Source organism: Macaca mulatta, chromosome 14, assembly GCF_049350105.2.
Source record: "Macaca mulatta isolate MMU2019108-1 chromosome 14, T2T-MMU8v2.0, whole genome shotgun sequence".
NCBI classification, from domain to species: domain Eukaryota; kingdom Metazoa; phylum Chordata; class Mammalia; order Primates; family Cercopithecidae; genus Macaca; species Macaca mulatta.
Window position 1 is genome coordinate 75,172,287 of NC_133419.1, and position 25,746 is coordinate 75,198,032.

The following is a 25,746-nucleotide window of genomic DNA, read 5'->3' on the forward strand; positions in this document are numbered from 1 at the left end:
TCCTCCCACTCTAACATTCTGAGTAGCTGGGACTACAGGCATGTGCCACTGTGCCCTGCTAAGCAGGTAAATATGAGATTAATATGGATAATTGCCTCGTTTCTTGTGTATCTCTGCACTTAACATATGTTTCATTGTAAAAGATGTGCTTTGTTGCATTACCTTCCTTTTGCTGTTGTGCACCTCCACCTCTTGCAGTACTTAGGTATTTAGTTTTATAACTCTTTTGACATTCTATAGTTGTTTCACCCAAGTATGTTTTTGCTTTCCTTGTAAGGTTGTACATTTATTTAGGACTTGGATCACCCGCGTTCTGCTTTTTATTATGTCCCTTTCTTGACTCTCAAAGAATGCTCTCTACTTTTGTTTTCTTCCTCGCTGTTCATTCCCTCTTTACCCTCTTAATCTATGGTGACTACATCTTCAAATCTCATCTATCCAGCATTACTGCCCACCCACCCTATCCCAGTCCATTTGACACAACATAGTCATTTCTGCCTTTGCTCGTGAAGTTTCCTTTGCCAGAAATGGCTTTTTCCTTGCTAGTACTTGTTCTTAATGCCTAACATAATTCACCTCCTCCAGGAAGGCTTGCCTTTAAGAATTCAGCCTCGATCCTTTTTCCTTTCCTCAGATTTACATATGTATGCACACTTGCCTTATGTGCATCATTTCATACTTTAAAAAAATGGTGTTAATTTTTGGCTTGTAGTTTCATCATGAAAATCTTATATTCTCCACTGCTTATGAAGTATGTAGATTTTGCTTCTGTCTATGATGAAGTAGATTGTAGCAGACAAAAACTCCTGTTGAGAATAACTAGAAAAGCTTGATTTAAAAAAATCTATATGAAGGCATTGTAAGTTGCCAAGGCAGCCAGGATTTCAGACATTTGTGGATTCTTGGCAAAATGAGAGTGCAGCTATTAAGAGGCAAAAACGTCAGCAGTGCTTTCTTCATGAAACTGAGGATACAAAAATTGTAGTTCAGAGCTGCCAAGGCAACCAGAACCTGAGAGTCCAAGATCCCAAAGAGAAGAGATGTATAGCCTCCTGCCCGCTCCACCTACTTCCCCACTACCTAGCTCCCAGGGTGTTTGCTGATTGTTAACTGTGCAGGGTAAAAGGCTAAGAAGCCTCACAGAAAGCTACTGAAAAGCAAGGCAGACTCTAACAGTTCTCCAGTGTTGAAGAGAAAAAGTTCATGATCTTTCAAGGAAGATAGGCTTGGAAAACACTGATCTCAGTTGGATCTTTAGAGGGCTACAAACTAGGGGAGAATGAGCTGTACAAACTTTATACTGCAGCCGGCTTTGAGTCAGCTCATGTCATGTTTGGATTGTGAAGTGATCTGCCCCCTCATTCTAACTTCCTATCAGAGAACATGGTGAATTCTCTGTGGGAATATAACATCACCAAGGGCTTTTACAGTTTTTCATACACAATGAATGACATTCTAACAAAAATTACAGGTAAACCCAGAGACCAGAACAGGAATAAAACCAGACAGTATAGAAATAGATCCATGTGTCTCCCCATCATCTAATTATTTAATCAGTCTTTATTTGAAGGACATTTAGGTTGTTCCTAGTCTTTAGTATGGTGAGTAATCAGCAGTGAACATTCTTGTATGTATATATTTGTACACATATATATCTTTAAGATAAAGCATAGCCTTGATAACTCTTGTCTTATGAAACTTTTTGTTCTCTGCCAACTTGATACAAAAGTGTTTTTAGTTTTTATTTTTCTATACTATGAACTGCTGGTGCATGTCCTTTATCCATTGTTGTATGGGGTTGTTAGGCTTATACATATATATAAGGCATAGTGGGTGAGTGCACAGATAGACGCTGGATCTAGATTGCTTGTGTTAAATCATAGCTCTTTCACTTATAGCAGTGGTAGCCTTAGCAAGTTAAACTCTGTGTACCTCAGTGTCCTCATCTGTAAAATGCGGATAACCATAGCACCTTCCCATAGAGTCATTATGAAGTTGAGTTAGTTAATATTCAGGGCTTAGAAATGGACCTGACATGCTACATAACTGCCAGCCACTGTAATGATGCTGCTGGTGGTGATAGAGATGGAAATTAACCTTTTATTATATGTGTGGCAAATACTTTTTCTAAGTTCATCTTTTGGCTTTGTTTTATTATCTTATGCTTTGTACAAATTTAAACTGAGTTTTAAGGATGAGTTGTTTTTAGCTTCCTGTGAAGCGACTGTGGAGAGTTAAGTGTGGAAAGTGAGGGCATTTCAGGCAGAGGCATAGAGGCAGAAATAGCATGGTTTAGGGCAAGAACCATAGTTGTTGATGGAATGTAAAATAGGCAGGGAATGAAGTGGTATGAAGATGAAGAGGTAGGCAGATCCACGTCATATAGATCGGGGTCCCCAACCCCTGGGCTGCGGACTGGTACTGGTCCATGGCCTATTAGGAACATGGCCACACAGCAAATGAGTGGCAGCATTAGATTCTCATAGGAGCATGAACCCTCTTGTGAACTGTGCATGCAAGGGATCTAGATAGGCTGTGCTGTCCTATGACAAGCTAATACCTGATGATCTGAGGTGGAACAGTTTCATCTTGAAACCATCTGCTCCCCCCACAACCCCTATACCAGTCAGTGGAAAAACTGTCTTCCAGAAAACTGGTCCCTTGTGCCAAAAAAGCTGGGGACCACTGATATGGATGGCCCCTTATGTCATGTTGAAATATAAGTGGTATAGCATCAACTCTTGTGATTACAGAAATTATCTGTATGTTTAAAGAAAACACATTAGTCCTCAGTTAACCATTTTATAACAGATATTAGTATAACTATATTATATGTAACTATGTATTTGTATAGTGCTAAATAATTTGGCAAACAACAGTTTACAAGCTTTTGAATTCAACATTAATTTAATCTTGTCTATAGTTCTGATATATGGTTGTATTATTACCAAGTTACACATGAGAAAATTCATGTGCAAAGAGTTTGCTTTTTTTCAATTTGTTCAAAGACAAGTAGCTAGTACGTGGGACTATTCAAATGAGTATCTTGGTCTTGGGACTCAGTAAGTCCAAAATTCTTTTTCATTCTGCTGCACTCATAGAAAATGAATGTACAGGGGTAGAAACTCACGCATACTCAGGTACCAAGGGATGCTTTCCTTTGGATTTGAGAGTTTTTGGGACAGCATCTTCCCATCACTGTTGAGTGAGGTTGTTTTTTTAATTTTGCATTGAGTGTGGATGCTTTGACAATGACACTTCATTCCTGATGGTTTGATGCAATTAGCAACATGCCTGTCTTGTAGTTTGTTTTGTTTGTTTACCTTTATTAATAAGCAGTCACTCTGACCAAGTGAAAATCCTTTTTCAGGAAGGATCTTCAGGGAACTATAGCTGTTCCTATAATTCACATAAGATTCATTTTAGGTCACTGGCTGCAGGTGCATGTCATTCTTAAGGCATCATATCCTTAGAGAGTTTCTCTTCCTGTTAAGCATAGTAATAGTCAAAGGATAGGCATTAAGAAAGTACTTCAACCGTTAGATTCATTTATGAATGCTAAGATATTCAGTATGTCAGTGACACCTGAAGTAGTTTCCAGTATTTCTGTTCTGTGAGGTGAAGGAAGGGTGAACTGTTGTTTCTGTGCTGCCAAACACTTAAAAATCCCTGTAAAAGCTGGTAGAAGGATTGGTAGATTTGTGACTAACTCCTCTGGACTGAGGAAGATGATGTTGCCTTTTCTGGTTCTGACTTGACATCTTGTAGCTCTGCTTTTGTGGTGGGGTAGTATTGCTGTCATTTCACCCACAATTTCCTCTTTTGGGGTGGAGGAAGCTGACATGTGACACCAGGAAGGAAAGGGAAGTAAAGAGAAAATTAAGAAAAGTAAAGTCTCACATCAGCAGTAACAATTGTTTTATTGTATGTCATTGTTCTTTCTTTATTAAAAATCCAGGAAACTGAAAGCTTCATAATAACTGTCTTGGCATAATTGATACTGTTGAATGCATACATGTTCTCCATTCACCTTTAAGAGATGTTATGAGACTTTGATTTAAAAGGGGCAGATCTTCATTTTTCTGGCCTTTTCCCGGTTCCTTTCTCATAATTGTCCAGGTGGATTGAAACACCACATTTCACAAGGCTTCAAAGAAGTTATTTTGATGTTATACATGCTCTTAATGTAAGTTTGAAATTCTAATAGCATTTTACCTATAATATTATACTTTAATGGAGATTTTAAAAATTTAGAGAACCATACTGAGTAGGAAATAAAAGTGAATTCAAAGTATTGTTACTGAATCACTAACTTTAGAAGTTATCTGATGTGTTGCCTTCATTTCTGAGATTGAAACTGTGATCTAAAGAGATTTTCAGTTCATGACATGTATTGTATGTGTGTGTTGGGAGGTCTCAAAGACCACCCACAGGTTCATTGATTTGCTCAGGAGACTTGACTCAATATGTAGTTGTATTCTCTGCTATGATTTATTACAGTGAAAAGACACCGAGCAAAATCAGTAGAGGGAGAAGGCGTGTGGGACAAAGTCTGGGGAAAACCAATTACAAGCTTCTGAAGTCCCCTCTCAGTGGAGGCACACAAGGTGTGCTTAATACCCTAGTGAGGAGTTGTGACAACGTGTGAAATGTTCCCAACCAGGGAAACTCGTTAGAGACTTAGTGACTAGGGTTTGTGTTAGCTGATCACATAGGCACCCTCTACCTAGCACATGCCAGAATTTCCCCACAGAAAAGCAGATGATTGGCATAATTATATTGTTGCTGTAGTTTAGGTACAGTGAACAACTCATCAGTTAAGGAGGGTGGGAACCCTCCTGACATCCAAGTTTCTAGGCACCAGCCAAGGGCAAGCCTTGGAAGCAGACCTTTTTAAGGATAGACATCTTCTCCCACTGACATGTTAGAAAGAAAGAAAAGGATAGACAGGCCTGCCGTGTCAACGCTTTTCTGCTCTGTGTGTATGTGTACATGTGTGCACTTGTGCATATGCATGCATGCAACATTTAGCATAGAGTGTGCTTTTCATTAAACGTTGGCTGTTTTTACTTATTTATTATGGGGATTTTTCATTGGTTACTACTACTGTTACTTTTAATTGTGGTCTTCTGCATTCCTGTGAGGTAGCTTGGCCTGCATTTTGATCCCCATTTGACAGACAGGAAGACTAAGGCAAAGAGAGTCTTCAACGTGTGTGTGTGTGTGTGTGTGTGTGTGTGTGTGTGTGTATAAAATATAAAATTTCCCAAGGCACCATTTAAGTTTTGACATTTCTAAATACTGTCACTTAATTGACAGAGCAGGTATCTGAACCTAATGTTATGTTCTTTTTGCAAACCCATAAAGGCGAGGATTTTTTTTTTCCATCTTAGCATTTTTAGAGGGTACTGCTAAAATAGAACATAGGATTAAATGTTTAAGTTAATATCACTTTGGACCAATTCACAACCTTTTATGCTTAACTGTTTTAGTATTCAAGAAGTACTTTACTTTCTATGTAATTTTTGAGCTTTTGGGCATGGTGTCATTTACCGTAGCACAGTCCTGTTGGGGCAAAAAATGATCCTTAAAGCATTAAACATTGTTCATCTTAATCCAACTAAACTGATTAATATCAGTACTAATTTTGGTGAATGTAAACTGGTACCCTACCTCTACCCCTGCCCATCACCTTTTGCAGTCAAATAAGCCAGAGGAATACTAAGATTTCAGTCATTATGCTGAGTTCCTCCTTGATCTTATATGAACTTTGAGATTTTTTAATAAATATCCCAAAGTGAATTTAACTTCATGTAATATATCTAGCAAAGTAGTTGGAACATTATCTTTGTTTCTTTCTTTTTTTTTTTTTTTTTTTTGAGATGGAGTCTCGTTCTGTGGCCCAGGCTGGAATGCACTGGTGCAATCTCGGCTCACTGCAAGCTCCGCCTCCCGGGTTCACGCCATTCTCCTGCCTCAGCCTCCCTAGTAGCTGGGACTACAGGCACCCGCCACCACGCCTGGCTAATTTTTGTATTTTTAGTAGTGACGGGGTTTCACCGTGTTAGCCAGGATGGTCTTGATCTCCTGACCTTGTGATCTGCCCGCCTCGGCCTCTCAAAGTGCTGGGATTACAGGCGTGAGCCACCGCGCCCGGCCTGTTTCTTCTTTTTTTTTAAGAGTTGAAGTCTTGTTCTGTTGCCCAGTCTGGAGTGCAGGGGCACAGTCATGGCTCACTACAGCCTCAAACTCCTGGGCTCAAGCAGTCCTTCTGCCACAGCCTCCTGAGTAGCTGGAACTATAGGTGTGCACCATCATGCCTTGCTAGTTGTTGGGTTTTTGTTGTTGTTGTTTAATTTTTGTTTGTTTTTTGCAGAGATGAGGTCTCTGTGTGTTGCTCAGGCTGGTTTCAAACATCTGACCTCGAGAGATCCTCCCTCCTTAGCTTCCCAAATTGCTGGAATTATAGGCATGAGCCACCACACCTGGAGATTGTCTTTGTTTCATATAGATTGTACTTGCAAGTAAGTTGAACCAAACCACAATTTAAAGAATGCTGTCCCAACAATACCAGAGAGAATTTTATACTTAGTAAATTCTGCTGCATGCCACTCTACTGGCTGAAATAGTTTGCAAAGTGTTTTTACTCTTATTGCACTCATCTGATCCTTATAATAGCCTGTGATGATAGGTATTCTGATTTTACAGAAGAGGAAGTTGAGACTGACTTATCCAAGGCTCTGAACCTTCTAAGTTGGAGATCAGGCTTAATGTGTAAAAAATGAAGATGTTAAGCTCTTGAGACATTTTGTGCTAAATATCAGTGAAGTATTTTAGAGAAAGCAAATTCTCCAACAGTAAGTGAAAATTACCATTTCTAACAGACTATTGCTAAAATATTTTTGGTTTCTTGTGTTGGATAGTATGCTTATTTATAAGCCTGAATAAGATTATGCTCCTTATGTTGCTTCTCAAATAAAAATAAAGATTTATAATTTTTAAAAAGTAGATCTGAGAAGAATCTTATGCATTCTACCAGAAGAAAATGTGATGGAATTTGTTTTTGTATCTTGGCCTAAAGGAAAGTCTGTCCAAATATAATGAAAAATGCAAAAGCCATAAAAGAAAAGTTTGATTAATATAATTACATAAAAATAACCACTATAAACAAAGTCAACACAAGAGATAAACCGGGAAAAGTATTGCTAGTCATGTAATATAAAGCTAATTTTTCTTAACAAATCAAGAAGAAAATGTTAGTATAAGTAGGAGTAAGGAAATGCATATGCATTTCATATCAAAAGAAATGCAGATTACTCTTAACCATATAGAAATACTCAATTTCACTCATAAAATATAAGCATATAAAATACAAAATTTCATCTGTTAGATTAGCAAAGCTAAAAGGTTTCAGCACTCATGGTGTTGGAAAAGATGTGAGTAGATTGGCTTCTTGGGAGGCTTAAGGCAGGAGGATCTCTTGAAGCCGGGAGTTTGAGGCCATAGGTCACTATGATTGTACCTGTGAATAGCCACTGCACTCTCTCCTGGGCAACACTGCGAGGCCTCATCTCTAAAAAAAGTGAAAAGGAGGTGTGAGGAAATGGCACTCCCATGCATTGCTGGTGGGACTGTAAATTGATATAGGCTTCATGACAGAGGGGCAATTTGGTGTTACTTCTCAAAAAGCACATATCCTTTGACCCAGGGATTCTGATTCTAGCAGTTTATCCTATGGATACACCTGCAGTCATGTAAAATGATATACATGCAAGATATTCATTACAGCATTCTTTTAATAGTCTCTGGAGATTTAAACTCACCTTGTTGTCTGTATTTAGAACTTTTTATTCTTAATATAATTTTATCTTCTCTCTTTTTTTCTTAATCAGTTTTACTAGAGACTGGTTTGTTGGTTATTTCAAGGTACCATGTAAAAAACTGAATCAGCTAGGGTTGTTGCAATCGACAGAAATCTACTCTGGCAAATTGAATCAGAAAAGGAACTTACTGAAAAAGAATATTAGGTAGCCCAGAATTACCACCTTGGTAGCTAGAAAACTAGGCTGGGAAAATGGCATCCAGGATCAAAGAGTAATACAAATTCTTTGAAATTTTTTGAAGCATCTTTATGACCTAATGTATCATCAGTATTTTAAATTGTTTGCCTTAAGAGGTATATATTCTATTCATTGGGGGTTTAATATATACATAAACATACACACGCACACACACATATATATACACACACACGACCACATTAATTTTATTGTTCAATTTTTCTATGTAAACCTTTTGGTCTGCCTGATCCATTTCGTTTTGTTTTGTTTTGTTTTGTTTTCTGAAATGGAGTCTCACTGTGTCACCCAGGCTGGAGTACAGTGGCATGATCTCGACTCACTGCAACTTCCACCTCCTGGGTTCAAGTGATTGTCCTGCCTCAAGCCTCCTGAGTAGCTGGGATTACAGGTGCCCACCACCACGCCCAGCTAATTTTTTTGTATTTTTAGTAGAGCTGGGGTTTCACCATGTTGACCAGGCTGGTTTTGAACTCCTGGCCTCAAGTGATCTGCCTACCTCAGCCTCCCAAAGTGCTTGGATTACAGGTATGTGCTTGGCCTGATCTATCTGTTTTTAATTGCAGTGTGTTAAAAAATTTCTTACATTAATTTTTGATTAATTTCTCTATATAGTCATTAATTTTTACTGTGTTGTAGGTTCATACAGGTTTTATCATTGTTACATCTTCTTGATGGGTTGCTCTTGTTTTAAAAGAGATAGTAAGGAAGATTTTATTCAAGGAGGGCCACTACAATGGGGTTTGTAAAAGGGGAGAGAGTCAGCTCAGCTCTAGATGGGTTACCTTTTGAATCATTTTGTATTTCCTTCTTGATTCCTGTTAAAGCTTTTCTCCCTGCTTCGCCATGCACTAGCTCTGTAACCTTGGGCTAAGTCATTTAATCCCTCAGTTTTCTTATTGTAAAATGGGCATAATACCTACCTTATCAAGTTTCTGTGAAAATTCACTGAGAAAAAAATGTGTATTTACATTAATATACATGTAGTAGGTTTTCAGTAAATGGATGTAAACTACTCACTTGCCTTAAGGCTTTCTATCCCTTTATTTTTATTTTTTTAAGCATCTAATTTTAACACTATTTGCCTATAATTCTGAATGTGCTTAAGGGACTAAAATAATCATCAGGACTTTTTTATTTTTGAGACAGGGTCTTGTTCTGTTGCCCAGGCTGGAGTGCGGTGGCATGATCTCAGCTCACTGCAGCCTCAACCTCCTGGCCTCAAGTGATCCTCCCACCTCGGCCTCCCAAGTAGCTGGGACTACAGGCACATGCTACCACACCTGGCTCATTTTTTATTTTTTGTAGAGACAGGGTCTTACTATGTTGCCCAGGACTTCTTTTTCAAGTGGGTGAAGGTGATGGAATGTTTCCTTCTGAACCTAGGGTCTAATAATTCTGTAGTGGTTGGAAAAGGTTTATGTTACTGTTTTCTGTATTTGCTTTAGGTCCAATGTTTCTATCTAAATATCTTCTGCATTACTCAGTATACTAATTAAGAGTCTTTCTAAAATAGTTGATTCCTGTGTGAGGGAAATGCAGGGAAAAAAATAAGATAGTTGAGACAACTGAAAAAGGACAAAAGGCAACTTTCTGGGGAGACTACTTTTCTATAATGAATATTTATCAACCTCAGTAGGATGCAGAGTTATTAAGTCTTTAAAGTTAATTATATTTAGACCACCAAATATACATTGAGGGTATAAAGAAGTGTCATGTACATTTAAGGAGACAGAAGTGTATACTTTCCTCCACCTTTTTGATAGTATTTAAGACTTATCATTTATTCTGTTCTTAGCTTTGATTTTTATCATTTATTTATATAACCCACATGTATTGTGCCTCTTATGGGTCTGACATCTTGGATTTAAAAATACATAGAAAGAAGGGGAAAAGACAGAATTTCAGTTGAGAAAACAGCATAAACGGTTTTAAAAGACCGTATGGCATGTATATGTTGTGACAAGACAGTCAAGGGTTGAGATGCACAGTGCTTTAGAAAGATAAAGTTGTGGTCAGTCTCTGAAAAATCTTGAATGATGTTGAAAAGTTTTGACTTTATTCTATAGGCCAGTCAAAATCACTGAAGGCTTTGAGGATAAAAACAAATCAAGTTATATACTGAAAATATACACAAGATTAGATGCAAGTTTTTACAGGAAAATACTTTGGCAGTGTTGAGAAAGAAATGGAAAAATACAGTATTATGAATAAAACTCCAGCTTATTTTAAATGCCACTCAGTAACATTGAACTCAAGAGCTTTAAATGTTGTTTTTCCTTGAGGTCTTTTAACATGTTACTTTATTTATTTATTTATTTATTTATTTATTTTTATTTTTATTTTTTTTTGAGACGGAGTCTCGCTCTGTCGCCCAGGCTGGAGTGCAGTGGCCGGATCTCAGCTCACTGCAAGCTCCCGCCTCCCAGGTTCACGCCATTCTCCTGCCTCAGCCTCCCGAGTAGCTGGGATTACAGGTGCCCGCCACCTCGCCCGGCTAGTTTTTTGTATTTTTTAGTGGAGACAGGGTTTCACCATGTTAGCCAGGATGGTCTCAATCTCCTGACCTCGTGATACGCCCATCTCGGCCTCCCAAAGTGCTGGGATTACAGGCTTGAGCCACCGCGCCTGGCCCATGTTACTTTATTAGTTAGACCCTTCTAGACAACCATATATATCCTATACTTGTTTTCCCCCATAGCACTTAGTACAGCAGCCGTAGTGCGTGCATGTGCGCGCGTGCACGCGCGCGCACACACACACACACACACACACACTTGTTTGTTTGCTGTCTGTTTCCTTCCACAAGATTATGAGCTGCATGAGAACAAGGACTTTATTGTGCAGTGCTGCTCCTCAGTGCTTAGAACGGTGCCTGATTTGTCACCTTTGATAAATATTTGTTAAGTGAAAGAATGCATATTCAAATTGAGATGACCACAGTTTCTAATGTGATTTATAGTATAGGGGCAGCAGTAGGACAAGATACTGGTTCCTTCCTAGAAAGTCCTGTTAAAAAGTATTTTCTTTTCCCTTTCTTTCAGACTTTATATTCAGAGCACCAATCAAATTAAGCAAGCCTGGGGAACTTCGTGAGGAATATGAAAGCTTGAGAAAGGTATAGTATTATCATGTCATTAATTTTCTTAAAGTAGATTGAAATAATGACATTGAAGAATGCTTAGTGGGAGTCTGGATTTATCAGGTTTTAAAAAATTTATAATGCAGAGCCTTTCTGCACACTACCTTGTACCAGCCTAGTTAGATTTGGAGCTATAATGGAAGTAGAGTAAACCTTAACCCAAGATTGCCTTTCTATTTGTCTTTTCAAAGATGAAGATATAGTTCACAGAGTCTGTCACATGCCAGCTGCAGTAACTGGCCACCAGAGAGAGGTATTCTTGGTACTTTTAATAGGTGCCCTTGCTAATAATTGCTTGTATTATTTTTCTTTATCTCGCAAGGTTCTTCTAATTACGTGTAGCTGGTGTTATCCGTTATTGCTCACTCTATTAAATACTCCAAAAGAACTGTCATGTAGGTCAGTAAGGGGATAGTGAAATAATTTCCTAGTTAGAAAACATTTGCCATTAGGAAAGCTTTTATCTGTGTCCATATCATCTTATTTATGATGTTTTCAAACTAATTGTCTGGGAATCACCTAGATAATTAAGAAGTGAAAAAGGTTGGTAATAAGAGGTATGTTGCTAGATGTGTGTCATTCTTTCCCAGCCCTCTCCCTGCACCATCATTCCTCACTCAGCTTTATAATTGATTAATCATTCTACATGTGAGCACCTAATATTTTGTAAATGTAAGTGATCCACTTAATCTGGATCAAGCATCATCATAAGATAGAGGTGAGACAATAATGCTATTGTCACAGGATCCTTGGGGTGTTGCTTTGCCAGCTGGAAACCTCTGTGGCTGGTGGTGCCTTTGCCCAAGTTTTACTTGGGCCTACTGGGCTCGTTCTGCCTGCTCGTTCTGCCAGGCTGTGCTCAGCTCGCACTACCAGCCTGGATCCCATGCTTGCCAAAGGCGAGCCAGGTGCAGAGGGGAGGGGTGCGTGAGCAAGCGAGCATGGGGTCCAGCTGCTGTGCATAGCCAGGCATACTGGCTGCGACTGGGTAGGGAGCTCCAGGTGCTGGCATGGGCACTGTCTCCTGTGAGGCTGTGGCTGGACCAGGCCTACTGCAAGCAGCTTCCACTGCTGGCACTGAGGAACGTGGTGGTGCCCGGAAGCTTGGAGATGCCAGGAACCACAGAGCCCCAAAGAGGGTGTCATAGCCCTGGCTCTGGAGCACCTCGGTCTGGGCTCCCTGAAGGGCTGCAGCTCTTCTCTCTTTTCTCGTTGCCCGCAACATGGTGAGTGAGGGACGTGTTTCAGCCATTTGTGTTACAGCTCTTTCTGTCCCGGTCCCAAGTTCTTGTCCCGCGTCCAGAAAGAATGAGGTACATGGACAACTGGAGGGTGAGTATGGTGAAGAGAAGCTTTATTGAGTGACAGTACAGCTCTCAAGAGACTGAGGTGGGTAGCTCCTTTCCACAGGCAGGTCATCCGGACATCTACTCAGCACTCAGCTGAGAGGAGATCCACAGTGGGTAGCTCCCCTACACAGGCAGGTCATCCCCATGTCTGCTGGAGTCTGGCTGAATCCAGGGCTTTTATGGGCTTCAGGGGGGAGGAGGTGCATACTGATTGGTCCATTGGCAGGCCTGGAAAAAGCACTGTAAGTTCTCACTCCAGTCTGCAGAACTGGCAGCCCAACCCCCGGCTTCAGGTCATCCCCAACTTGAAGGTGGATCCGCCCCTTTCTGCCCAAGAGCCTATCTACCTCCTGCCACCATCACCCTGCCCTGTACAGTACCCACAGTGCCCAGGCTGTGCCACAGGGCATTTGCAGGCCTGTGCCAACCTGCTCTCAGCACTCCCACAGCCTTCCTCCTGTCCTCTGGGGTGCCCAAAGTCCAGAGGGGGCCGAGGTGGCAGGGCACTGGCATGTCAGCACCACCCCGAGTCTGCTCCCACCCAGCCAGGTAGTGACAGTGCCTGGGCTCAGTCACAGCTTTCCTTTGAAATTGGCATGGGTGCTGGGAGTGGGGAGAGGCCAGGCAGTGGGAGCAGGCACTTCTGAGCCTGTAGGGGTAGGGGATGGGGTTGGGAGCCCCCAAGAGTACAAGGATGCCTGCTGCCATGGCTGGGTGGCTGCAGCTACACCTGGCATGGCAGAGATCCCGCCCCTTCAACTTGAAAGTGGGCATGGCTCCTACCTGTTCCTGGCTCCCACTGACTCCTTCCGGCTCCGTGGAGCGTACAGTCCCAGCTGTGTCTTTCCCACTGCAGCTGGCATCTTCACAGTGCCCACTCCAGGCAGGCCGCTGCCGCCATCACTATTGTGGTGTTTTTCACTGAATGAAAAATCAGTGTTTAACAAGGTCATATTAAAGAGAAAAGATAATAGGAAACTGTGGCTAGTTACTGTATGTTCTTTGATCTTTGCCTGTAAATGAGGGTGTCAAATGTTGACTTGGATCTTCATGCTTCATTTATATTGGCATTGTGAGGTTTTTGTCTCTTTTAAAACTACTTACAAAGTTTTTTTTCTGTTGAAAAAGAAATTATTTTCAGGGACCACATAAAAAGAACAGGTTCTTAAATAAAATTTCAGAATGTGCACATACAATATTTACTTCTAATATATCTTTTTAAACATTTTGAAAATGTGGAAATTTTGAAGCTGTCAGTTTGAAGGTAATCTTAAAGAAAACAAGGAGTAGGAGGTAGAAAAAGGAGGTAAAGCAAAAGACATAGTGAGAGTAGGGTTGTTTTTTTTTTTCTTTTTTGAGACAGAGTCTTGCTCTGTTACCCAGGCTGGAGTACAGTGGCGCGATCTTGGCTCACCACAACCTCTGCCTCCTAGGTTCAAGCGATTCTCCTGCCTCCACCTCCCAAAGTGCTGGGATTACAGGTATGAGCCACCATGCCTGGCAAGAGTAGGGGTTTTTATAAACCTTGGGAGAGAGAAGGAAACCTTGAGGAACTGTGATTTATGTTCCTGTTAGAGGAGAGGTATGGGACAGTGGTTTTAAAAGGGGCTGATGCCATAATGTTTTTGAGTGAAGCTAGGATAATCTCATCCTGTATAAACTGGATTGGATTTGAGAAATACTCATCTATATCATTTGGGTTAAATAAAGGTTAGTTACTGGTCCCTCTCACCCACCCCGAGTACCCAAGTTATCCTGCATCCATTGTACAACCTGGAAAATGGAAGTCTAAGCCATAACATTAAAAGGCACTAGTATGGCATATCCATACAATGGCATACTATTCAGCAATAAAAAGGAGTGAACCACTGATACATGCTACCACATGGATGAACCTCAAAAAGATGGTAAGTGAAAGAGGGCAGATACAAGAGATTATATATTGTTATTCCATTTATAGAAAATGACCAGAATAGACAAATAGTAGCAACAGATAGGTTAGTGGTCCATTGGGATAGGGTGTGAGAACAGGGATTAACAGTAAATGGGAGTGAAGGATTTTATTGAAGTGACATAATGATTTCTAAAACAGATCTCAGTAGATCTTCAAAAGTTTGTGCTGAGCAAAGGAAGATAAGTGGAAATTAATTCTATACAACTCATTATTACTAATTTGATGTGTGATATGCTACTAATATACTTTTCACTTAGTATACGCTATTACTTTAAGTGACAGTAAAAACCTTTATAAAGGCTGTAAAAAGTTAACAAGAATTTTTATTCCCCTAATTCTAGTTCTTTTAAAAGGTATTACTTTATTTAAAAATCCTAGATTCTATTACCTGTGGGAGATTTGGGAACAAACCAGGCTGGGGTAAGGGACTACTGTAGAACAGTACTGAACCAAGACCGAGGGGCCTACTGAGGACAGGGAGCTGTGTTCTTAACATCCTTTCTAGCCAGAGGCTTTTGAGTTAGTATGCTTACTGAGGTCACTATGAGTTTCTAAATATTATCATTCTGTGAATAGGCATATATTTCTAAATATATTTAGATTTTTTTTCTTTCTGCATGTGTTGTAGTTAATTGTCGTTTTTTAACATAAGAAAAATAACGCAAAAATAATCAGAGCAAAATGTGAAAGTCCCGTTTTACCTTTCTTCCCACTGTCCTTCCCAGAAGTACCTAGAATCAAGTTTAGTGTTTATCTTAGACCCCTTATATGCTTACCTGTGCATGCAGACACATACATATACTTTAGTCTTCTGTATAAATGAGATCAGGATATATATTCATTGGTTAATGAAATATCGTGCCACTAGTATGTGCTGAAGCACTGGGGATATCACAAACTGCCCTAGGTACTAGGGAGGCTGGGAAGCATATGTTTTAGCTGGGAACATTAACTTCCTAAGTAAAATCAGGGTTCTCTTAGTAAGGAAGGAGAAAATGGATATTGGGTTGGCAGCTAGCTGCCTCTGTCTCCTGGGACAACAATGGAAATAAGACTGGTTAGGACACTTTGAGAGTAAGCAGTATGTTGGGTTTAACTGGGGTTGTGATTTTGTCAGAAGTAAGATGGAGAGATGCGGTAGATGGACGGGAAGTTCTTACAGTTTTGGATGATGGATCTAGGTTAAGGGGAAAATTGAGTACATAAAGGATGTGATAGACAGTGAAAGAGTTGTAGGATCAATGGATTGGAAACTTTGGTGGTGAAAATTGTAAAAGTAGGATTGCTAGCATATATAAATAAAGCTGGAAAGCTAGGAAGTGGTGGTCCCAATATAAAAGGCTTAAATGTGAGCCTTGGGAGATAGTTTAGTTATGGATATCACAATTTAGGGTATGACTATGGAGTAGATAGCTGAAATAAGATGGAGAAAAAGATGTATTTAAAGAGGAGGTGAAGGAACTGAGAGAGTATACCAATATTGAGACCTTCAAGAATGATCACTGGAGTAGTTGGAGAGAAGTTAAAATTTAAGTGCCAAGTTTTTCTGTAAATGAAGGAGAGTGGCAGAGAGGGGTCATGAGTGTTACAGTTTAAGGCTAAATACTTCAAAGAAGCTAGGTTGTTCATTTGTTTGTTTGTTTGAAGAGAGAGATTCTCTCTCTGTTACTTAGCCTGGAGCACAGTGGTGGGATCATAGCTCATTGCTGACTTGGATCCTGGGCTCTAAGTGATCCACTTGCATCAGCCTCCTGAGTAGCTGGAAGTATAGGAGCACACCACCATGCCTGGCTACTTGAAAAGTTTTTATATCTGTAGAGATGAGGGTCTTGCTGTATTGTCCAGGCTGGTCTTGAACTGCTGAGCTCAACCAGTCCTCCTGCCTCTGCCTCCCAAAGTGTCAGGATAACAGGTGTGAGCCACCATACTTGGCCGGAGGGAAGGATTTTTGAGAAATAATACAATATATTTGGTGACTTGCTTTCTTCCACTGAACAGCATTTTTTTGGGGGGAGAGGGTGGTGTGTGTGTTTTTAATATAGGTACTTTTCTTTTTCTTTTCTTTCTTTCTTTTTTTTTTTTTTTTTGAGACAGGGTCTCACTCTATCACCCAGGCCGGAGTGCAGTGGTGTGATCTCAGCTCACCGCAACTTTTGTTTCCTGGGCTCAAGCGATCCTCCCATCTTAGCCTCCCAAGTAGCTGAGATGACAGGCACATGCCACCATGCCCAGTGTGTTGCCCAGGCTGGACTTGAACTTCTGGGCTCAAGCAATCCTCCCTCCTGGGCCTCCTAAAGTGTTGGGATTACAGGCCCAGCCTGTTTCCCCCAGTTTTAAAGGAATGCTGTGCTGAGCACCCACGAACATATGTGGGCAAATACAATCCCTTCAATTAAATTCCTAGAAGTGAAAGTAGGAAATGGTAAGAGGCTGGGCACAGTGGCTCATGTCTGTAATCCCAACACCTTGGGATACTGAGGCAGGAGGATCCCTTGAGCCCAGGAGTTTGAGACCAGCCTGAGCAATATAGTGGGACCCCATCTCTACAAAAAAATAAGTTAGCTGGACATGGTGGCACGTGCCTGTAGTCCTAGCTACTCGGGAGGCTGAGGCAGGAAGATTGCTTGAGCCCAGGAGGTCGAGGCTGAAGTGAGCTGTGATTGCATCACGGCACTCCATCCTGGGTGACAGAGTAAGACTCTGTCTTAAAAATAAATAAATAAATAAATAAATAAATAAAGCAGACATGGTTTTGTTGGATAACAATTTGCCTTTTATTATTTATTTATTTATTTTTATTATTATACTTTAAGTTCTAGGGTACATGTGGATAACGTGCAGGTTTGTTACATATGTATACTTGTGCCATGTTGGCGTGCTGCACCCATCAACTCGTCAGCACCCATCAACTCGTCATTTACATCGGGTATAACTCCCAATGCAATCCCTCCCCCCTCCCCCCTCCCCGTGATAGGCCCCGGTGTATGAGGTTCCCCTTCCTGAGTCCAAGTGATCTCATTGTTCAGTTCCCACCTATGAGTGAGAACATGCGGTGTTTGGTTTTCTGCTCTTGCAACAGTTTGCTGAGAATGATGGTTTCCAGCTGCATCCATGTCCCTACAAAGGACACAAACTCATCCTTTTTTATGGCTGCATAGTATTCCATGGTGTATATGTGCCACATTTTCTTAATCCAGTCTGTCACTGATGGACATTTGGGTTGATTCCAAGTCTTTGCTATTGTGAATAGTGCCGCAATAAACATACGTGTGCATGTGTCTTTATAGCAGCATGATTTATAATCCTTTGGGTATATACCCAGTAATGGGATGGCTGGGTCATATGGTACTTCTAGTTCTAGATCCTTGAGGAATCGCCATACTGTTTTCCATAATGGTTGAACTAGTTTACAATCCCACCAACAGTGTAAAAGTGTTCCTATTTCTCCACATCCTCTCCAGCACCTGTTGTTTCCTGACTTTTTAATGATTGCCATTCTAACTGGTGTGAGATGGTATCTCACTGTGGTTTTGATTTGCATTTCTCTGATGGCCAGTGATGATGAGCATTTTTTCATGTGTCTGTTGGCTGTATGAATGTCCTCTTTTGAGAACTGTCTGTTCATATCCTTTGCCCACTTTTTGATGGGGTTGTTTGTTTTTTTCCTGTAAATTTGTTTGAGTTCTTTGTAGGTTCTGGATATTAGCCCTTTGTCAGATGAGTAGATTGCAAAAATTTTCTCCCATTCTGTAGGTTGCCTGTTCACTCTGATGGTAGTTTCTTTTGCTGTGCAGAAGCTCTTTAGTTTAATGAGATCCCATTTGTCAATTTTGGCTTTTGTTGCCGTTGCTTTTGGTGTTTTAGACGTGAAGTCCTTGCCCATGCCTGTGTCCTAAATGGTACTACCTAGGTTTTCTTCTAGGGTTTTTATGGTATTAGGTCTAACATTTAAGTCTCTAATCCATCTTGAATTAATTTTCGTATAAGGAGTAAGGAAAGGATCCAGTTTCAGCTTTCTACTTATGGCTAGCCAATTTTCCCAGCACCATTTATTAAATAGGGAATCCTTTCCCCATTTCTTGTTTTTCTCAGGTATATCAAAGATCAGATGGCTGTAGATGTGTGGTATTATTTCTGAGGACTCTGTTCTGTTCCATAGGTGTATATCTCTGTTTTGGTCCCAGTACCATGCTGTTTCGGTTACTGTAGCCTTGTAGATAGTTTGAAGTCAGGTAGCGTGATGCCTCCAGCTTTGTTCTTTTGACTTAGGATTGTCTTGGAGATGCGGGCTCTTTTTTGGCTCCACGTGAACTTTAAAGCAGTTTTTCCAATTCTGTGAAGAAACTCATTGGTAGCTTGATGGGGATGGCATTGAATCTATAAATTACCTTGGGCAGTATGGCCATTTTCACGATATTGATTCTTCCTGTCCATAAGCATGGTATGTTCTTCCATTTGTTTGTGTCTTCTTTTATTTCACTGAGCAGTGGTTTGTAGTTCTCCTTGAAGAGGTCCTTTACATCCCCTGTAAGTTGGATTCCTAGGTGTTTTATTCTCTTTGAAGCAAGTGTGAATGGAAGTTCATTCATGATTTGGCTCTCTGTTTGTCTGTTACTGGTGTATAAGAATGCTTGTGATTTTTGCACATTAATTTTGTATCCTGAGACTTTGCTGAAGTTGCTTATCAGCTTAAGGAGATTTTGGGCTGAGACAATGGGGTTTTCTAAATATACAATCATGTCATCTGCAAACAGGGACAATTTGACTTCTTCTTTTCCTAACTGAATACCCTTTCTTTCTTTCTCTTGCCTAATTGCCCTAGCCAGAACTTCCAACACTATGTTGAATAGGAGTGGTGAGAGAGGGCATCCCTGTCTTGTGCCAGTTTTCAAAGGGAATTTTTCCAGTTTTTGCCCATTCAGTATGATATTGGCTGTGGGTTTGTCATAAATAGCTCTTATTATTTTGAGATACGTTCCATCAATACCGAATTTATTGGGAGTTTTTAGCATGAAGGGCTGTTGAATTTTGTCAAAGGCCTTTTCTGCATCTATTGAGATAATCATGTGGTTTTTGAATTCTACCAGAGGTACAAGGAGGAGCTGGTATCATTCCTTCTGAAACTATTCCAATCAATAGAAAAAGAGGGAATCCTCCCTAACTCATTTTATGAAGCCGACATCATCGTGATACCAAAGCCTGGCAGAGACACAACAAAAAAAGAGAATTTTAGACCAATATCCCTGATGAACATCGATGCAAAAATCCTCAATAAAATACTGGCAAACCGGATCCAGCAGCACATCAAAAAGCTTATCCACCACGATCAAGTTGGCTTCATCCCTGGGATGCAAGGCTGGTTCAACATACGCAAATCAATAAACGTAATCCAGCATATAAACAGAAGCAATGTTCTTTTTAATAAAGTACTTCATATTAATATTTTACAGTTCAAGGCAGTAAGTTAATAAAAGGAAATTTTAAAATGCAATTTCAAAGATAATTAGGTCCTAAAAAAGTTTACTTACTTCTAAAATATCCCTTCACAAGTTAATGACTGCCTTACAGTGCTACTAATTACTTCGGTAACCCACTGACTACATCTGACTATTCTGTTCCCTGGCTAAGGACTAGAAAACTGCATGCTTACTACTTGAATAATTCAGCCAACAATGGGGAGAAAATACTCCTTGAAAATGAACCAGAAGGCCAGGGAAGGTGGTACGTGACTGTAGTCCCACCTACTCAGCCAGCTGAGGTGAGAAGATTGCTTGAGGCCAGGAGTTTGAGTCTGTAGTGTACACTTGTGAATAGCCACCGCATTCCAGCCTGGACAAAATAGCAAGACCCCATTTACTTTTTTAAAAAGAGAACCAGAACGGAGGAAGAAAAAAAGAAAATGGATAGGTCGGGAAACCAATCCAAAGAAGCCTAAACCACTCATGCTCCACAGAATAAATGAAAGCAGTTCACCTTTCCCACTGTAGAAATCAGGAAAACGAATAGTCTAGAAGCAAGGCTGCTTTTCCCCCACCTTCAATCTTTTCCCCACCTTCAGTCTTTCAGAGTCCATTGATTCAAAGACAAACAAGACTATCCTGGATCATGTGTTTCCCAAATCAAAACAAAGTAACTATTACTGAACCATGAAGTCAAAGTTAAGCATCTAACAAGCAAAGCAGAAGAAATAATGGTGAAAATAATAAGCTTAATTCAACCAGTAATTAATATTTTTAGAGATAAATCAATTATTTCAAAAGACAAAGATGGCTAAGTCTTATATAGAATGAAAACATTAAAAGATATCAATACTGAAGTAATTTCTTCCTAAAATTTTTTCATTTCAACATGCATTTACTGCACATCCTTATATAACAAGAACCAATACTACAAAATCTTTTCCATTAAGCAATATATCAAGATGAAGGACTGAGCATGTGCTAATACTCTCCTTCCATTTAAAAACACCATAAAATGTCAGAAAACTTCTTTTAATAGAATAAATATATAATAGAATGGAAAAACAACAACGAAAAAGCATGCCATTAGCAATCAAGATCACAAATACCCAAAAGATAGAACTGGTTTTCAGATTTAAATATTATAAACAAGAAATCACAGAAAACATACAAATGGTCAATTAACATAAATGCTACTCCTCTGTAGTAATGAAGGAAATGTAAATTAAAACAACGAGATCTGGCCGGGCGCGGTGGCTCACGCCTGTAATCCCAGCACTTTGGGAGGCCGAGGCGGGTGGATCACAAGGTCAGGAGATCGAGACCACGGTGAAACCCCGTCTCTACTAAAAATACAAAAAAAAAAAATTAGCCGGGCGCGGTGACGGGCGCCTGTAGTCCCAGCTGCTCGGGAGGCTGAGGCAGGAGAATGGCGTGAGCCCGGGAGGTGGAGCTTGCAGTGAGCCGAGATCACGCCACTGCACTCCAGCCTCGGCGGCAGAGCGAGACTCCGTCTCAAAAAAAAAAAAAAAAACAAAAAAAACCGAGATCTTTTAATCTAGCAGATAGTAAAATATCAAAACAATGAAAAAGGTTTGGCAAGGATTTGAGGAAAATGGACTCTCTATACTGCTGTCAAGAGAGTAAGTTGAAAAAGTCTTTTTAAAAGGCAAATTGTTCTGTTCCATTGGTCTATATCTCTGTTTTGGTACCAGTACCATGCTGTTTTGGTTACTGTAGCCTTGTATAGTTTGAAGTCAGGTAGCGTGATGCCTCCAGCTTTGTTCTTTTGACTTAGGATTGTCTTGGCAATGCGGGCTCTTTTTTGGTTCCATATGAACTTTAAAGCAGTTTTTTCCAATTCTGTGAAGAAACTCATTGGTAGCTTGATGGGGATGGCACTGAATCTATAAATTACCTTGGGCAGTATGGCCATTTTCACGATATTGATTCTTCCTGTCCATAAGCATGGTATGTTCTTCCATTTGTTTGCGTCCTCTTTTATTTCACTGAGCAGTGGTTTGTAGTTCTCCTTGAAGAGGTCCTTTACATCCCCTGTAAGTTGGATTCCTAGGTATTTTATTCTCTTTGAAGCAAGTGTGAATGGAAGTTCATTCATGATTTGGCTCTCTGTTTGTCTGTTACTGGTGTATAAGAATGCTTGTGATTTTTGCACATTAATTTTGTATCCTGAGACTTTGCTGAAGTTGCTTATCAGCTTAAGGAGATTTTGGGCTGAGACAATGGGGTTTTCTAAATATACAATCATGTCATCTGCAAACAGGGACAATTTGACTTCTTCTTTTCCTAACTGAATACCCTTTCTTTCTTTCTCCTGCCTGATTGCCCTAGCCAGAACTTCCAACACTATGTTGAATAGGAGTGGTGAGAGAGGGCATCCCTGTCTTGTGCCAGTTTTCAAAGGGAATTTTTCCAGTTTTTGCCCATTCAGTATGATATTGGCTGTGGGTTTGTCATAAATAGCTCTTATTATTTTGAGATACGTTCCATCAATACCGAATTTATTGAGTGTTTTTAGCATGAAGGGCTGCTGAATTTTGTCAAAGGCCTTTTCTGCATCTATTGAGATAATCATGTGGTTTTTAGAGTCCTCAGAAATAATACCACACATCTACAGCCATCTGATCTTTGACAAACCTCAGAAAAACAAGAAATAGGGAAAGGATTCCCTATTTAATCAATGGTGCTGGGAAAATTGGCTAGCCATAAGTAGAAAGCTGAAAGTGGATCCTTTCCTTACTCCTTATACGAAAATTAATTCAAGATGGATTAGAGACTTAAATGTTAGACCTAATACCATAAAAACCCTAGAAGAAAACCTAGGTAATACCATTTAGGACATAGGCATGGGCAAGGACTTCACGTCTAAAACACCAAAAGCAACGGCAACAAAAGCCAAAATTGACAAATGGGATCTCATTAAACTAAAGAGCTTCTGCACAGCAAAAGAAACTACCATCAGAGTGAACAGGCAACCTACAGAATGGGAGAAAATTTTTGCAATCTACTCATCTGACAAAGGGCTAATATCCAGAACCTACAAAGAACTCAAACAAATTTACAGGAAAAAAACAAACAACCCCATCAAAAAGTGGGCAAAGGATATGAACAGACAGTTCTCAAAAGAGGACATTCATACAGCCAACAGACACATGAAAAAATGCTCATCATCACTGGCCATCAGAGAAATGCAAATCAAAACCACAGTGAGATACCATCTCACACCAGTTAGAATGGCAATCATTAAAAAGTCAGGAAACAACAGGTGCTGGAGAGGATGTGGAGAAATAGGAACACTTTTACACTGTTGGTGGGATTGTAAACTAGTTCAACCATTATGGAAAACAGTATGGCGATTCCTCAAGGATCTAGAACTAGAAGTACCATATGACCCAGCCATCCCATTACTGGGTATATACCCAAAGGATTATAAATCATGCTGCTATAAAGACACATGCACACGTATGTTTATTGCGGCACTATTCACAATAGCAAAGACTTGGAATCAACCCAAATGTCCATCAGTGACAGACTGGATTAAGAAAATGTGGCACATATACACCATGGAATACTATGCAGCCATAAAAAAGGATGAGTTTGTGTCCTTTGTAGGGACATGGATGCAGCTGGAAACCATCATTCTCAGCAAACTGTCGCAAGAGCAGAAAACCAAACACCGCATGTTCTCACTCATAGGTGGGAACTGAACAATGAGATCACTTGGACTCAGGAAGGGGAACATCATACACCGGGGCCTATCACGGGGAGGGGGGAGGGGGGAGGGATGAGGGATTGCATTGGGAGTTATACCTGATGTAAATGACGAGTTGATGGGTGCTGACGAGTTGATGGGTGCAGCACGCCAACATGGCACAAGTATACATATGTAACAAACCTGCACGTTAGCCACATGTACCCTAGAACTTAAAGTATTAAAAAAAAAAATTGCACTTAAATCCATTTGGCTATGCAGTGTATCGTGAACTGTTGAGCTGGCCTTTTTCTTATTTTGATTTATTTATTTTAGAAGTAGCTTTATTTATCTAGAAAGTTTAAAATATGTTGTTATACCACAGAACAAGCAGATTATTTTAAAAGCTTTTTCTTATTAGATTATAAATCTTTCAAGATAGATCTGTCTGTTTTAGTCTCTTTAGCTCCACCGTATCTAACGTAATATCTTACACATAGCTCTTCACTGAGTACTTATCTAATTGAAGTTCTAATCATCTAGTTTCATAGCCCCTTCTCTTATTAGAAATGACTTGTGTAAGGATGTATATATGGCTGGTTCATGATACAGCTAGATATATTTTATGATTTCTAGGGATTTGGCTGGGCACAGTGGCTCACATCTATAATCCCAGAACTTTGGGAGGCTGAAGTGGGAGGATCATTTGAACCCAGGAGTTCGGGACCAACCTGGGCAATATAGTGAGACCTCATCACCACAAAAACATTTTTAAAAAGTTAGCCGGGTGTGGTTTCAGCTACTCAGGAGGCTGAACTGGGGAGATTGCTTGAGCCTGGGTGGTTGAGGCTGCAGTGAGTCGTGTTTGCATCCCTGCCCTCCTGCCTTAGCAACAGAGCAAGTCCCTGTCTCAAAAAAAAAAAAAAAAAAAAAAAAAAAAAAGATTTCCAGTGGGTTTTTTTTTTCCTACACTATTGCTATTTTTTCTTCTTTCTTTTGAAATGTTATATAATGTTTGAAGAAATGCCCACTTTTAGCATGTGCTAGAATATCTCTAGAACCAGAAGGTAAGTACAGAATCTCATAGTACATCTTTAAGATGTACAGGTAACAGGTGTGGTATTAAGAAGAAGGAAAAATTCTGAATATAATGTTTGAATTTTAACTACATGAGGGAAGAACAGTTAATTTATAGGATGTTCAGGATCCAAGAACATTAGATATAGTTGTCTCCTTTTGCTATTTGTAACTACCCAGATGTGGAGAAACAGTTTTGTCAAATAATGTGCTTTTCAAAGAAAAGAACACACTTGGAGCATTCAAAACACGATCAAATTCAATTAGAATAGCAGGTTATTCAGGTTATTTCTGCAGTGTGCTGTTTTTCCTTGTCTTATTGTTTAGGGTTAGGATCAGTAGTTATAAGGTTACTATATTAGTATAATTATTTTTATGGTTTAAGTATTAATAAAATCATTTAACTACTACTTGGAAGCCAAATTAAGGAATTTTCCAGAAGCTGTTACCACTGTTGTCTCTAGTATAAAATAAAATATTTTGTTAAAATATGTAATGAGTGAGGCTTTTAATAAATTAGAATAGCTTTATTTTTTTCTGCTTATGAACATAAGCAGAATTGTGCATTTCTGTTAATTGGGAAAGAAACATTCAGGTTATCAAAAAGTTTTAAAGCAGAAAGGGAAAATCGCCAGTAATCCTGCCACCTAATTAACATGTTTAAATATTTATCAGAAATTTAAGCTTAAGACTTTAAAAACAGATTTAAGATCACATTATGCATGCCACTTTTACTGCCCTTTTAAAATTTAGCATATCACATGAAGTTTTCCATATCAATATAGATCTATGTCAACATTTTAATGGCTGTATAGAATTATAGAAAATATTGTAATATATCACATATATGCCAATATTTTCCCTAAATCCAAAACCATTCAAGAGTCAGAAATAACTTTTAAAAATATAATATGTAGAAAAGATTCCATAAGATAAACTGATTTTTAAAATACCCATCTCTAGCTAAATTTGTTT

The 25,746-nt window shown here is 39.6% G+C and overlaps 1 protein-coding gene and 1 long non-coding RNA gene across 2 annotated transcripts in view; both read left to right on the forward strand.

The window, feature by feature from the left end:
• Window positions 1-25,746, forward strand: part of RNF169 (ring finger protein 169) — a 96,648-nt gene that overhangs the window by 26,164 nt on the left and 44,738 nt on the right. Inside the window, exon 2 of the mRNA XM_015115210.3 lies at window positions 11,123-11,196. Within this exon, the coding sequence (XP_014970696.2) occupies window positions 11,123-11,196 (74 nt within the window). The remainder of the gene's footprint in view (window positions 1-11,122; window positions 11,197-25,746) is intronic.
• Window positions 5,455-6,986, forward strand: LOC144334386 (uncharacterized). Its single transcript, XR_013404173.1, has 2 exons — window positions 5,455-5,700; window positions 6,267-6,986. It is a non-coding gene; the product is annotated as an uncharacterized LOC144334386 (long non-coding RNA).